Source organism: Alligator mississippiensis, chromosome 10 (assembly GCF_030867095.1).
Source record: "Alligator mississippiensis isolate rAllMis1 chromosome 10, rAllMis1, whole genome shotgun sequence".
Lineage (NCBI taxonomy): Eukaryota > Metazoa > Chordata > Crocodylia > Alligatoridae > Alligator > Alligator mississippiensis.
The window spans coordinates 32,237,181-32,252,517 of record NC_081833.1 but is presented as its reverse complement, the minus strand read 5'-3'; the positions used below and the strand labels follow the sequence as shown (position 1 = coordinate 32,252,517).

The 15,337-nt window shown below is 51.2% G+C and overlaps 1 protein-coding gene across 2 annotated transcripts in view; it reads right to left on the bottom strand.

Moving 5' to 3' along the window:
• Nucleotides 1-379: 379 nt before the first annotated feature.
• Nucleotides 380-15,337, bottom strand: part of SLC9A5 (solute carrier family 9 member A5) — a 61,368-nt gene continuing 46,410 nt past the window's right edge. The window contains exons 11-16 of one of the 2 annotated variants that reach the window (XM_059713613.1): nucleotides 14,151-14,239; nucleotides 11,567-11,693; nucleotides 7,672-7,842; nucleotides 5,056-5,128; nucleotides 4,059-4,214; nucleotides 380-2,361 (exon numbers count right to left, since the gene is read on the bottom strand). In XM_059713613.1, coding sequence (XP_059569596.1) covers nucleotides 1,883-2,361; nucleotides 4,059-4,214; nucleotides 5,056-5,128; nucleotides 7,672-7,842; nucleotides 11,567-11,693; nucleotides 14,151-14,239 — 1,095 coding nt within the window. In that variant the 3' untranslated portion in view covers nucleotides 380-1,882. Of the gene's footprint in view, nucleotides 2,362-4,058; nucleotides 4,215-5,055; nucleotides 5,129-7,671; nucleotides 7,843-11,566; nucleotides 11,694-14,150; nucleotides 14,240-15,337 lie in introns of those variants that run through there. The other variant, XM_059713614.1, reaches the window with a different exon arrangement.

The window sequence follows — 15,337 nt, the reverse complement described above, 5'->3', positions numbered from 1 at the left end:
GAAGCTTCACACAGCCCTACAGTGAAGCATCCACCAGTCTTCGAGATTAGTATAATCCTGTCAGTAACCAACCTGAAATACCTTAGTTGTAATCCTCCAGCTATTGTTGGACATTACTGAAGGGTTTGGCAGGTTTGTTTGGATACCTTTCCTGAATGTTTCCAGCCTTCACCCATATAGATTACCTTTAACATTCATAGCATCCTGACATTTTGTTATATGCACCATCCTTGTATTTTGTTTTACCCCAACTTACCAAGATGGGCTCTTAACTTTAATTCTAGCCCAATGTCTGTTATTGTCTGACTGATGATACGTGTATTCCAGCAGGACGCAAAATGCTGCAAGAGTCAGAGAGAAATAAGGAAGGGAAGAGATGCCTGTTTGAGACCAGTTTATCGTAAGTTACAAAATACATGGTATATATTTCCACATTAAAACAAATATTCTTTTCAAGTAAATATATTACCTCTTTAAATAATTTGCCATACCATGGTTACAAAAAACACTGACAGAGCTATAGGTTTTATTGTGGTCTGATATCAGAAATCAAAGACCAAAATAAAGGGTACAAGTAATGCAAAGCAATATAAAAAGCCCTTGAAAACCTGCAAGGCCCTGCACACTCCACATTGCCAGGTACAAGGCACAAAAGCCTTCAGTGAGGGTGCCATGAAAGCAGAAAAAGCAAGAAGGAAGGATTATGAAAGAGTTGCTGTGCTGGTTTGGCCCAGGTTGTGCAGAGCAATGGAAGAAACCTGCTCTGTTCCTCCTGCCGTGCGGCCTCTCAGATTCCAACAAAATCTGCAAATTCTAATAAATTCCTTGTCACAAGGACACAAAAAAGGAAGGAAGCACTCCTAGGTTATGATAAACAAGTCATGACCTTTCTTTACTGTGGTGTTGGTCAAAGCTTACATATGTGACAAGTAACTCCAGGCTTACTTGCTTTCATAGATTTCATAGATGTTAGAGCTGGAAGGGACCTTGAAGATCATCGAGTCCAGCCCCCTGCCCCAGGGGCAGGAAGTCAGCTAGGGTCAAAGGATCCCAGCAAGATAAGCATCCAAACGTTTCTTGAATGAGTCCAGAGTAGGTGCCTGCACCACTTCCGGAGGGAGTCTATTCCAGGCCTTGGGGGCTCAGACAGTAAAGAAGTTTTTCCTTATGTCCAGCCTAAAACTGTCATGAAGAAGTTTATGACCGTTGGTAGGACTATTTCTGTAGCTAGTGGCACACAAGGGAATTATGAAGCCAACATCATATCCAGCTGCTTTCAGCTTCAGAGCCTGAATGACCAGGCACCATTTACAGCTGAGCTGACTGGGGTCAGGCATTTTTGGCAGGACCCCAGAGCAGGTTACTTGAGCCTAGAGACACAGGGAGATATTTTAACTGCTCTGCACCTGCACCTGCCCCTCCCCTGGGCTGGTGCTTCTGTGTATTAAAGGGTTACAACTAACCCTGTCAGCTGAGGTTGCCAATCCCAGGTAGTAGAGCAGCCCAGGATGCAGATTCCAAGCAGCCAGACTGGGAGGAAAGGCTCCAGGTGGTTTCAAAGCTTTGAGTTTGCATAAGAAATGAACTAAGTTTATGATCCATTCTTCCCATCTGCTGGCACAGAAACTGTTACGGCCTGAGGTCAGTTTACCTATGCATGATCCCAAATTAGCAGCTGCTCTGGCCAGCGCTCCTCCCTGGTGCAGTGTAAATGGGATTCCATCCCTGGGGAAGCAACAGGGCAGGCTCTCCAGCTGCTCTCCTGCTAGTCCTGTACTTTACAGAAACAGACACAAGCTCCACGATGCAAGCTAGTAGACCAGATGGCAAGTTCCAGATTAGTTTCCCACTCCACATGGATGGGCTACATGCACTGTCTGTCTTACAGTCTGGTTGGCCTGTTGAACTGAATTAACCACCTGCTGTTGCTTGGCCCTGCAGATGGACTCATCCTGGTATGATCTTCTGGAACCATCAAAGGCTGCAGCTCCTGTTGCTCAATACTCTCTGGGCTGCTGTCGCTCTGGGACCTGCCACTCTTAGCAACATGGTTGGGAAACTGAAAGCAGGTGCGCTGCTCTGGCATCGTCGGGCTGGCTGACTGGGGCTCCTCCTCTAGCACTGGGCTGGCCAGTTTCTTGCCATGAGGGCCTGTCTCGACCCCTGTTGGGGAGGCAATGCTCTCCAGTGAGGAGATGCTTTGGTTCCAGGCTTTTTTCATGTCCACTGGTACAATTTTGGTGGTTTCTGAGGAGATGTAAACAGCAAGGCTGTCCTGGTCACCCTTCCATGGCAGCTCTTTCTCTGCCAAGGTGGGTGAGGGGGGGATGATGCATGGGCTTGGGCAGATGTCCAGGCTACCTGGAGAAACAAAGACAAAAGAGAGTGACATCAAAGAGATGCATAGGCAGAGCCTGCTCTGCACTCCGTAAGGTAGATCTTGGCTGCCAGCTGCTGTTGTCCCCTTGGGAGCCCTTAACTAGATGCCAGCACAGAAGTCATGTGCAGAGCTGAGGTGGGGGGAAACAGCTTTACAGGCTCATTATCAGCAAGATAAGAGAGTGGCCTCCACAAAGGAGATGCATGTGTCTTACAAGCCCAGTGGATGAGGAGAGAGATGGAAACCTTTCCCTGCTATCGCACCCTGGCAGACACTGAAGGGGGTCTGGACAGGAGAGGGTTGTCTGTCAGAGACAGTGATGCTAACACAAACCAGCATTATGTGGGATCCTCACAGGGAGAGCAGCTGCTGACTGGATTGTCTTTATCACAGATCACATCCCATTAGCGGGATGCCTTCCCTGCTGACCCAGTCCCTCAGCCAGTCAGTCAAGGGGACGGCACTGTCTGTGCCAGGACCAGAGAATCATGGGCACTGGCAGGGAAAGAGAAATCAGTTGCTTTTCCTTTCCCATGAGTACTGACTGAAAAACCCATGTACACAGGTTATCACTTTTCAGGGGAAAAGAGGTACAGAGTGAGTGTCCTCTCAACTGAGGCTATTCCCCAAATGTTTCCAGGTGAAACAGCACCCTCCATGTGGTCTCTCCTAGGGGGGAAACAAATGCTCTAGAAAACTTCAGGAGTGAGGAGTTTATGGAGGGCTTGATTCAAACCAAAAGGAGCCCTTGCTGTGGGGCATACAGCACTTGCACACTACCTGGGTAGGGGGACTTCCAGGGGGCCACTCACTGACGCTGCTGGGGTTAGCACTGAGGTTTGGACTTTATCTGGGCCCCAGAAGCTGGTAGGTCAGCATTTGAACCTGGCTTGTGACTTGCATGGGCTGTGCCTGCTCCATACAGAAGCTCCCATAGACCAGGCCTGACCCCACTGACCTAAAATGGTTACCAGACTTACCCCACTTACCTGCAATGCCCCCGATTGCGGATCACAAGGGAGGGAGACTTTCGCTCTCTATACACACACACCAGTGCCCAGGCCAGACACAGCCTGGAGTGCAGCAAATCTGAGAACAGGACACTGGGACAGGAGAAACAGGGTGCCCCATGAGGCAGCAACTCTACCATGACCCTGTGTCCCACTGACCTCGGGCAACTCTCTGAGGACAGCTCTGGCTTTGCCTCCAAGCGCCATATGATGTGCCATGAGCCATACCTTGGCACAGTGGGTGATGTAGGCCCAGGCAGCCCATGCCAAGCTGCCAAACAACACTCCCCCAGGAAGGGGTTTATCTGACAGCTTCTGGCAGGGCTTCAGTATGACAGCTGCTGGCTGCTCTCACAGTGGTTGGCAAAAGGGGCTCCAACAATCACCTGCAGATAAATGCACCAGTTCCTCAGGTCAAACTGTACTGCCACACTCCCGGCCCAGAGCCCCAGCTTCTAACTGGGGCCCATGTGCCCAGGTCCTGATTGGGCTCAGTCTTGGAAGGAGGTTTATACACCTGACACCAACCCTACAGTGAGCCATTGATCCACTGGATTCAGCCAATGGTTTCTTTGCCCCAGTGAGGGGCACTGTTCCCCTGAGGGGCAGGAAATCATCTTTCACAGGCTCAGCTACATTACTGGCTCTACAGTACTGGCCCTCTTTACCCCAGTGGGAAGGGCAGCCTGTACTAGAAGTCTTCTTTCCCTGAAGGATTTCATCCGTCGCTCGAGCAACAAATACAATCCCCTCATCATCTTCCTTCTCTGTCTCCGAGCTGTCGCTCTCCTCCTCCTCTGAGTTGACCATCATTGTGACAGGAGCTGCAATGGGCAGAGATAGGGAAATATGTCGGGTTCAGGACTTGGCACACTGTGTGATGGTCTCTCTGTGCTCAGTGAGCCCTGTGCTCTTCCCCTATCACTACAGCCTCTAGAAGGAGACCCAGCACCAGGAAAGCTCAGGGCCTTTCCCTGGTCCTCTGTGCCCTCCTCAACCCCTTCCCCCAAAGCTCAGTAATCCTGAAATTCCTCACTGCAAAGCTGTCCTGCAGACCTTAATCACCCACTGTTTGGCTGAAAGTAGTAGGATATCAAGGGTGCCGGTGCCAAAACCCACTTACTCCATGCGGGGCTGGAATTCAGGGCCACCACCTTGCCCAAGGCAGGGGACAGGAGTGCCAGGTAGTGTTGAAGCAGGACCCACCAGTGCCTGCGTACCTTTGAAAGTGCTTGCTGAGGCAGATATCCTGGGCTCCCTAAAGGCCTCCTCTACTGCCAATCTGTACCCTTGAGTGCAAAGTACTTGGGTGCCCAGCTGACTGCTCCATCTGCAGAGCTGCCCACTTCCATGTAGCATGATTGGCATCAATCGGGCCCCAGGTCTTTTCCTCTAGAGATGAGATCTGGCTAGCAGAAGCCAAGTGTGTGCATGGAGGAGCTGGGAGCTTCAGGGAAAGCAGGGAAGAGTGAGGGCAGTTTCCTGTAGCCCTCTCTGACACCCATTACTATTCTTACCAGCCAAATAAGGCCCCATGGCAGGCATAATTGTGATCTAGCAAATCATGACTTCCACTTCCAGGTTCCCAGATGAAGTGGCCCAAAGAGCTTGCTGCCCTCCCCAGCCCCAGCTCCTTTATGCCCCACTGCTGTCTTTCAGCCTTACCTGTCTCCTGCCAGGTGACACTTCTGTGTGGCTTCCCATTGGGCAGCTCACTGTTCAGAGCATCATTCTTTTTCTAACAGAGAGAAAAGGCCCTGGATGAGTTCCTGGCACTTCAGCTTGGGCTGGTTCTCCTGCTCCCTGCGTCCATGTTGAGCTATTCCCAGGGCAGGCCTCCTTGGGATCTGGTGAGCTTCTGCCCAAGCTTTGCATTCACCTTCCTTTAGCATTAACACTTAGCAGTGCCTTTAAGATAGCCACAGTGGAAAGCAACTCTCCTCCCTCCTTTGCGTGCAGCACAGGGGATGTCTCCACCTCATAGCATTAGCTCTAGTGCACTTTGTTATGACCCTGAAATTACTGGGTGGATTGGAGCAAGGATCTATCCAAGCAACATTTCACTAGGCAGCATCTACAGGATCCCTAGACACGTTCAAGGGCAGTAGGTTCCTGCTGGAGTCCTTTGCTTGGTGTTCCCCCTGGGAATCCTAGTTCTTAGCCTATAACCTGCACTCCCATTCCTGTTTTCTCATGATTTGCCCCACAGGATTAGTTATTACCTTGAGTGGCCTCCCTCCAGATACTGAGGGGGCCTGTAGTTCTTCATGGGTCACCATCAATGTATAAAAAATAGGCATGACTCCAATAGCAGCCAGTACCTGATTCTATTCAAAAGAGAATGTAGGCTACTCTGCAGTAGGCAATTACCTGATATTCTGTGCATCAGAGGAGTTTCTTCCAAGCCCCATTTGTCAGAGGCTGGCTCCCGCCCTGTGGCAAGAGGCCCTTAGATTTTGCCTCTTATGTCACGACAGCAAACACCACAGCAATACTCCACTCCAAGTACCCTTCCCAACACAATCTTGGGTGACCTAGCACCTAAACCCCTGGACTTTCACTGAGATCTACATCCCCTTTCTACTAGCTCACTTTTGAAAGAGGGATTTAGGTACCTAGGTTACTTTAGCATCTTAGAACTGCTGTTACCTGCAGTTACCAAAACACTTTCATCTGAAACCTCCAGGAATAACCCCCTACAGCTCAGACAAATCTCACACCAATGGAACATTAGCATATGCAACACCAATGTGTACATGTATACATGTGCACAAGCCTGAAGTGCAGGCATGTGGTTCACCATGTATACTGGCAAGAACAAGATTCCTGCACATTCACTCATACAAACATGCTCATGTATGGTGTTTGTGTAAACACACACTCACAAAGAATGTGCACACACTCACATAAAGTGTGCATTAATTAAGATCTTAATGACCTAGGGCCATCATTTTGGCTCTAACACAGCCTGGTGTATTGGATGTTCTTGTGGGGTAAATGGACCAAAAGTCTCTAGCGAGTCTCATGTAACCTCCCCCTTGTTGCACCCTTTTCCAAAGTTACAGGCTGGGTGAGGCAGGTTTTAGGAGCCACCCTGAGGAGAGATTTGTTGCAGAATTCAAAAGCCACTTAAAAGTCACCAAAGCAAATGCCAGTTGAAAATAATTGGGCATCTACAATCATATCCCAGCACCCCTGGCTGCTTTGCAAGGTGCATTGCTGAATTTGGATACCAGGTTGGTTAAAAGGATTAGGACCAGTTTTATGTGCTCCAGCATGTAATACCAACACTGGGGACACTTACACACATGTGGGGAGACTGCTCCAATGTGCTGGAAATTCAGCACGTCAGAGCAGACTTGATTAATTGAGTCTGCTGGAGCACATATATTGAGGTGCTCTGGCAGCCTTCAATGTCACGTGCATCAGCGGCGCAGCACACCTCTGTGCTGAGAAAATGGCGGCAGTGCTTTAATTCAAAACACACTACCACCATTTTCTCAGAATGGAGGCACACTGTGCTGCTGATACACTTGAAGTGCAAGTGCTTTTAATTAGTGCAGCTCACTAACTAAAAGGGCCCAGCACTGTGTTGGGAGCACATGTAAAAATGCTCTGAAAGTCTACTCTGAAGCCTCCAGCTTGGCATCCCTGAAGCCTGGGTGAAAAAGATGCCAACCTGGAGTCTACAAATGTCAGAGTTTCCCCTGGTGGCAAGGGTGGGAAGCCTGTGTATTACTGATGGGCTCTGCATGCTGAGGCAATGTATGGAAGGGTTGAAAACCTTAGAGGTAGGGACTGGCTAGTGCACACAGACAGGAGAGTCAGCCCCAGTTCAGCTGCTGCACTCAAAGCTGCTATCTGAGTGAGGCTGGTATTCTGGGGTGTACAGTGCTCACTTTGCATCTGGATCTCACCGCCTCCTTTCAGATCCAAATGGCTCTGTTGGAACTTGCCTCCAGAGTGGAAACATTTTAAGCAAGGTTTCCATAAGGTCTTGACAACCACATTGGTGAAATGCAACTGTCATAGTAAAAAAAGCCAGATTTGCTCACTGAGTCACTGAGAAGTGTGACTACCAAACAACCCCAGGTCTAGTCTCATGTGTGTGGGATATAGGCTGTTCACTGGGCCCTGTGCTCTAAATAACTTCATCCCAGTGTCCTACAGCCTTTGTGCTGTCAGAAGTCGTGGACATCCAGCTCTTGAGGGGAGGCCAAACCCACTCCAGTGCAGGGCAAGGGAGGGAGCTGCAGACAGCACTGCCAGTGGGGAACTTGCCTTTTTCCTGACATCTTTTTTCAGCCGGGCCTTGCTCTTTGAGGAGCAGATGTTGTGCTTTGTGGACTTGAAGGTCTCCAGACGTCTCTTCATGTTTTGCTGGAATATCTCCTTGTCCTGCCGCTCTTGTTTATCTGGAGAAATGAAGTGGCGGCTGTAGCTGGCCTTGTACTAGCCAAAGGAGGAGGCAAAGAGACAAGGGTTGAACCATCAGAGAGATGGAGCAAGCCATTTGTTCTATAGCCATTCATGGCTTGTTCCTCCCCATTGGCTCCAGGGCATCAGCCTTACAATTTGCAGCAAGGGTTCCTCCATAACTAGATCACGTGTCCTACAGACCAACCCCAGCCCAGCCACAGAAAACTGTCCCAGTGACAATGTACTTGGCTGCATAGGAGCTGGACATTTGTGGGAAAGGCTCAATTAGCTCTTCAGCATGAGGGAAGCAGGCTGCCTGCTGCCAGGCCACAATTCAGCAAGTTCCTGTGCCCCACAGGATGAGATTTTCAAGGCCACTTCATCTAAGTGATTCAGGCAAACCATGCCCACTAGTTTGAATCTGCTTAGTCTTCTTCACCATGGCCTTCAAGGTGATTCAGGCTAGGCACCATATTATTGACCTTTGGTTGAAATGGGGACCTGGGCCACAGCAGCATGAGGGGAGCTTGCCTTGCTGTCAGAAAACCCAGAACCTTGTGACACACCAATTTCAATCCCTCCTTAGGAGGACCACTGACACCACTGGGCATGAGGAGCTTGCAGGGCCAGACGTTGCACGCTAATAAGCCAGGCGTTCTGATGCAATATTATCTGCTATGCTCTGCAGTTGCTAAATACTACTGTTTGTAGTTTTCATTCCCTAGAGCACAATGGAGACTCTGGATATCTACCTTCTTGGCAGAGCAATGGTATGTCAATTATTCTATAAGCATCTTATCATCAAATTATCTGATGCACTTAGGCCAAGGAAAGCCTCAAATAGCCCTTCTGCCAGCTACTAGGATACTAAGACTCCACCCAGAGCACTTACATTCTGGGAGAAGTCCGTATCAGGGCAAGAGTCAGCTCCCTAACAACAGAGACAGGGTCTTTTCTCATCCCCCTTACACTTGTCCTGAGGTCAGGGTGCTACAGCTAAGACACTGTTGCTGTTTCTCAAATTACTACCATGTGAAAGAAGCATTGCTCACTCCTCCCTGATAACCTTAGGAGTCTATTAAAGTGTGAAATCAGTATTTTGGATCTGATTTCAGAAATACTCTGTACCCAGAAGTTCCCATCATCCCCACTGAAGACAGCAGGTATTAAGCTCTTTCTGAAAACTCAGGCCTCCTAGGTTAAGACAATTGCACTAGCAGCTGGGTACTCAAATCCCTCCCCATAAGTCTATAATATTTTTAATTCTTTATACATTTTTATATGTCTGGCTTTCTGTTCCCTTTTGCTGCAAAAATAGCTGTTTCACATGGGAGCCTTATACAAGGGACACTAAGTGGAATTTGATGCCAGTGCTCAGGAAGCAAATGATTTACAGAGCAAGAGCAGCAGCATCCCACCAGCCAGGGTCTGCTAGCTTTGAGCTAGAGCCCATAAAAATCAGCCTGAAAGCAATGTGAATATGGGATAAAATGAGGAAACATCATGGGAACAGCCAGGTCTTAGGAGCAGGACCCCACATTAGGAGGTACACCTCCTGTGCAAGTCTCTCTGCTGAAGATAGTCAGCACATGACTGATATCTGACCCCCAGGTAATACATCTGGAGAAGACATGGCGGGTGGGGCTTTTCCCACAGCCAAAAGTAGACAGATGACAGATTCTGACTGGAAACACTAAAGATCCTATCTGTGCCCTGCTCGTAGACACACCAAACATCTCTGAAAACCTGTGCCTTCCTCACTACCTCTTGGTAGTAACAAAATGCTTCCTGGCTGTCCACAAGAAAAGACAAGACACAACAGAAGTCTCTGCTAAGCAGGGTTTGGGTGAGCTTTGTCATGAGGAGCTCACTTAAGAGTCTCATTTCAGGTCCAAGTGATTTGTCTGTGGTGTGGACCCCGCAAGAACAGTGATGGACAGGAAAGGCCCAATGGTTCCTCATAAAAAGGATATGAATGGGCATGTCCTGTACTGCCCAAGCCTTCCCTGGGGCATGTGGCTCCTTCTCCACCCCACAAGAACCAGCTTGGGAGGGTGGGAGGAGAGAGGGATGACTGGGGTCTCTCCTAGCTTTATTTTATACCTTAGTATCAGGAATAACAGCACCTTTTCAAGTGATAATGGTTAAGCAGACACTCTTGATAGATTAGGGCAATTCAGTGCCCTCCTCCTGGGACAATGAACGAGGAGCTGTAGCTTTGAAAGTTCCCGATCCTCTCCAAGCTCCAGTGGCTGCAGCAAAGCATGATTCAGAGCAGTCCTAGTGAAGACCACTCATTCCACACTAGCAGCAAGGCTGTTTAAAAGGGCACATTGCTCCCCCTTGCTGAAACAGACTTCCCTGCAGTAGAGGCTGGGGACTATTTGATTGTACACCTTGGCACTGGGGCAAGAAGTAAGAAACACCATAGGGCAGATCCGGCCCATAGAAGGACTTCGTTGGTCTATTGGTCCCATCTAGCCCAGGCACTGTCCAGCCTGTGGTGCGTCCTGCTGCCCCCTGGGCACACAGCGGGGTTAGGGTGGCTCCACAGCTGGACTGCCTTTCTAGGCAGCCCAGGTGGTGGCAGCTCCTTCCAGCTGCTGTGGTATTGGCAGGGACCTGTGTGCTCAGCCCTGACCCTGGACCGCTCCATGCCCATTCTGGACCCGGTCCGGTGAAGCAGATCAGCTCCGGACCAGCTGAAACCCATGCGCACAACCCCTACCCAGCCCGCCCTGCACCTGCTCTGGACTGCCTGCCCATGCTAAGCAGTGGAAGCAGTGGCAACAGCCAGGCAGAAGCTGCTGCTCTGCATGAAGGAAAAGCAGCCCCTCCCGTTTGCCCATGCCTGGGCTGCCCTGTGGCTCCTCTGCACTGCCACTGCTGCCACACTGGGCAGCCCAGAGGTGGCAGTGATGGCAGCAGAAAGGAGCAGCAGGGAAGGCTGGGCATGGGCTCTGGGCGGCTGCAGCAAGAAGGGCCCGGCAAATGGGGGAGGGAGGGTGAGAACAGACACTTTTCTCCTGGGCCCATCAGTAGCTTCTGCCCAGCCACTGCTACTGCTCAGCATAGTCAGGCAGTCTGGAGCTGGTCAGATGGGGGCTCTGCGTGCCCGTTCTGGCTAGCTCAGAGCTGGTCCACTCCACTGGGCTATCTGGAACGAGCATGGGGCAGGCTGGGGTCAGGGCTGTGCAAGTGGGTCCCTGCCAGTACCATGGGGCTGGGGTAAGTCAGGGGTGGGCAATTATCTTGGGCAGAGGGCCGCTTACTGAGTTTCGGCAAGCTATTGAGGGCCACATGACAGGTAGCCCAGGCCAGATTAATATTAATTTTCTAAATTTTTTAGGGGCCCCGCAGGCTGCATAGAATGGCCTGGTGGGCGGCATCCAGCCCCCGGGCTGCATTTTGCCCACCCCTGGGTTAAGTGGAGGTGGCAGCCAGGAGCCACTGCTGCCACCTAGGCTGCCCAGAAAGGTGGGGTGGGCCAGGGTTGGGGCTGGGGCTATGCACTGTTTGTGGTGGCAGGGAGGAGCTGCAGGGCATGTGGGCTCTGGGATGTTGTGGGTGGAGGGTACTGACTGGCTCGTGGGCCCAAATAATTGCCCACCCCTGCTATAGACAATGATCAGGAGTCCAAAACCAATGCCCAGGAATCTTTGGAGGCACCCACAAGTGGTTAAGCAACTTTCTATGTGTTCCCATGCTTTTACTGTTCACTCTGTAGTGCAGGATGTCAAGGCTGGGGGATGCCTACCCTCCTGCGTGGCTTGTAGAGGCTCCCACGTAACACATGGTGCATCACAGCATCTTCCTTATCCCGCCGGCACCGTACTGTGTCAATCACCTGCAGATCCAGGCGAGCTCCGCTGCCACTTTCCCTCCTGTGTGTGAGACAGAGCCACAGTGCTCAGCATAGGGTGATTAGGGCACAGTCAAAGCCCTGGCTTTGTACCTTCACTGTCTGTTAGCACAAAAGCAACTAACAAGATTTGTATGTGCTCCAGGGCTGGAGCTGGCATTGAGCAAGGTCTGCATCAGGCCAGCACAGCCCAGCAGGGCAAGCACAGACCTGAAGAGCTCATTTGATCCCATCAAGATCTGAACTCCTGGCACACACAAGGGGCATGGAGGTCTTGTGGTTTCACAACAGCAGCCCCTGGGAACCTTAGCATACCATTTCTTCTCCTGTAGTTAACACACAGCAGGTGATTCCCCAAGCAGAGCAGAGTCAATGCGCTGCCTTTGACACTTTGCTGTCTGTTGGCACAAAGGCTAGTGGTAAAACATCCCCTGTGAAGAGGGAGGCATACCCATGCACATGGGCTTACTCACACAAGCATGTGACACCCAGTTCAAGAGGCCCTTGGGGTTTGCACCTTGCTCACACTTGGCCTCACTCAGAGACAGATCCCTTGCAGACTAGCTGCAGCTAAAACCAGGACCCAAATGACTTCTGAGAGCAGAAGTATCAAACTCATCTGGCCCCGAAGGCTGGATGAGTAGCTTGGAGCCAGTCTGTGGGCTGGACCAGGCTCATGGACTCCCTCCCCTTCTGCTTCCCCCAGCATACCTGATCTGGTAGCTGCTCCAGGCAGTCTAGGACCTATGCTGCATGCAGCACATATCTCAGAGTGGCCAGAACAGGCACCACGTGCAGTGCATTCTGGTCAGAGAAGCTGCTGAGCTGCACATGGTGGCTGCCCTGGCTGGACTGTTCCACACACGGCACCTGCCCTGGCACCTCTGGGACTGCATTGCATACAGCTCCTGCTCCAGCCAGTCAGGCACCTGTGCTACCAGGGTGGGTACCACATGCAGCACAGTCACTCCAGGATCCACACTGCATGTATTGTGCATCCCAGACCAGCTGGAGCAGCCACTGGATCAAGTATGCTGGTGGAGGAGGAGAAGCAGGAGGGGGTCTGTTGCCCTGATCAGTCCCAAGACATGGGCATGTGCCATGTCCTGTATGAGTCTGATCAGAGCTGGGGCAACACCAGTGGCTGAATGGCGGGGTGCTCCGCTAGCTAAGTCCAGCCTGCAGGCCATATGTTTGACACCCCTGCCCTAGGGTCATCCTAATCTAACTCCACTCTACAAAGGCAGCCAGCAACCACCTAGACCTTCCAATTCCATCATCTTGCCTGTCCCTGCACAGTGATTCCTACTGCACTGCTGCTCAGGCAGCCCCACAGCCCCAAGCAGCAGTGTTGTGATGAAGCTATAATGCTTCAGCATAGAGCGACTCAGCCCCTGCCCCCCTCCCCATAGCTCCCCACAGATCTCTTCCCCCCCATACACAGATCCTTCTCAGCCACCTTCCCCATCTGCTCCCATTGCCTCTTTACCCCGAGAACCTAGGAAGGGAAAGCAGGACCTTTTCAGTGAAAGCTCCACTTCTCCCCTTAACTGCCCTCTGCACAGCCCTCCTCCATCCCCTGTGTACTTCTCCATGCCTCCCCTCCCTCCCATATAGGCCTGCTTACATTAACATGCCCACAGCCTAGCTCAGCACTCACACTCTCCAGCCCCTGACCTCCTGTTTTTCACAGTAATGTTCATGAACACTCAAGAGTAGAGCAGAGGCTGAAAACAATAGCAAGGCAGCCCAGGAATGGTCTGGCCAAAACAGGGAGTCAGGGGTGGGATATGATGAAGCAGTGGGTTTGTGTGGGGGCTAGGCCAGTATTAGGTCTGTGTGGGATTCAGGGAGGCACAGTTGGATAATGTGAGTGAACACACTGCCTATACTTACAGACATACTCAGAAAACATGGGAAAGCCACACACAAAAACTCAATTAGCTTAGAGAAAAGGTTGCTCAACTACCATTACAAACCCCTATATAGCTGGGGCTGTGGAAGGCCTGACTGTAGAGGCCTGGGGGCATGTACTATTATTGAATCTTTGGAAAAGGAGCTGGCTGTGGAGCACTGAAGAATGGGTTTGGGGTTGAAAGCTTTGAGTAGGGAGGTGTGGGAGCTGCCAATGACCTGGTGACTAATAGTAAGCTGTGCAGAGGCTGGATAAAATAAACTGCAGAGCCTTGTGCTCAAACCACAGGTGCACCCAGAGTCTCAACCTCATGAGGGGAGCTGGCCACTCTGGGACAGAACATGTTAACCACAGCCTGGAGTCTACACTCTCCCTCACCCCCAAAGTAAACCTCTCTTTCTAGGCTGAAGCATGTTCCCTTCTGCCCAGGGCCATACCTCAAGCGCTGGTAAGGGGAAGGCAAAGGGGGCTTGGAGGCCTTTGGTTTTTGGGTGTGTCTGCAGCAGGGAACTTTGCCAGAAGCACCCTATCCCCATCCCACCCACTGAGAGGAAACATACTCACAGGAGATTGGTGACCGATGACTCTGACACGGAGGTCCTACTGGGCATGGAGGGCAGTGTGAGCTTTGCTGCGGAGAGCACATGGCCACCCTGCAGGGAGCAAGAGATCCAAATGTACATCAGAGCACCCCACTGCACTCTGGCAGCAGAGGCCAGCTGGCTGCTCAGTGTTAGCCCAGCCAAAGGGTGCAAGAGTGACCCATCTCAGGTCTTAATGCTGAAGCCTGAGTATTCTTTCAAGTCTATCCCTTTGCAGAAGCCTCAGATCTCAAGGGACTGGGCATGGTCCAGGCCTTGTATTGGCAGAGGCCTCCTGAGGTTTCTATGTCAGCTCTGTGATGGGAGCTGTGCTGGTGTCCTGTGCCTTCCCTGGGCTGTTCCTGCAGGAGCAGGTTCCTAGGCCCCAATTTTTGATGCACCATCCCAGGTCCTTCTGCATTAGCCATGTCATAGCTGGGCACAGCTGCCCCACAAAGCCTCTCCTGTTAGGGAGGGGAGCAGCTTGTTCTAGACAGCCCTGGGCAGGGAATGCTTTAGGGCACTATTGCCATCAGAGTGCTCTTTGATGGCCATGTGAAATGTGTAGGCAGGCGCCATGCATTTTCTGGGGGGCATAACAGAGCCACCCCCACAGCCAGCACTGACTGGGCCCCTTGTTGCCAGAGCACATTATAATGGATCTGTATGAACTGTGACAAGGAAGTGCCCACCCCACAGCAGATACAACAAGGCAATTGTACAGCTACCATGGCCCCAGGAGCTTTGAATCCAGGGGAGAATCCTTTACAACAGCCTCTTAGTGCTAACAAGCAGCATTCCTAGGGGCCACCCCACTCCCAGCCCAGGATCAACAGTATCCAACTTGCAGCCCCTCCCCATAGCCCCCAGCCACTGCCACACAAGGGAAATCCCTGTTAGGCCCAGACCATTCCCATATCTCCACATTCTCCAGCACAGAGGTTGGAGGGCCTTTCCAGTCTGTGCTACATATGTGTGGAAGGATTTAAGAGACACAGCCAAGGGCTAGAAGGAATTCTGCACCTTGCTGGAGGGATGGGCAGGTGTAGACCCAGTGTGATACACATGACTAAGTGCAGCCACAGGGTGTGACATTTATTCCAGTGGTAGCTGGAGCTGGGATGAATGAGTTGCAGCTGTTTATGTGGTGGGTAACACTGGTCCCCATAT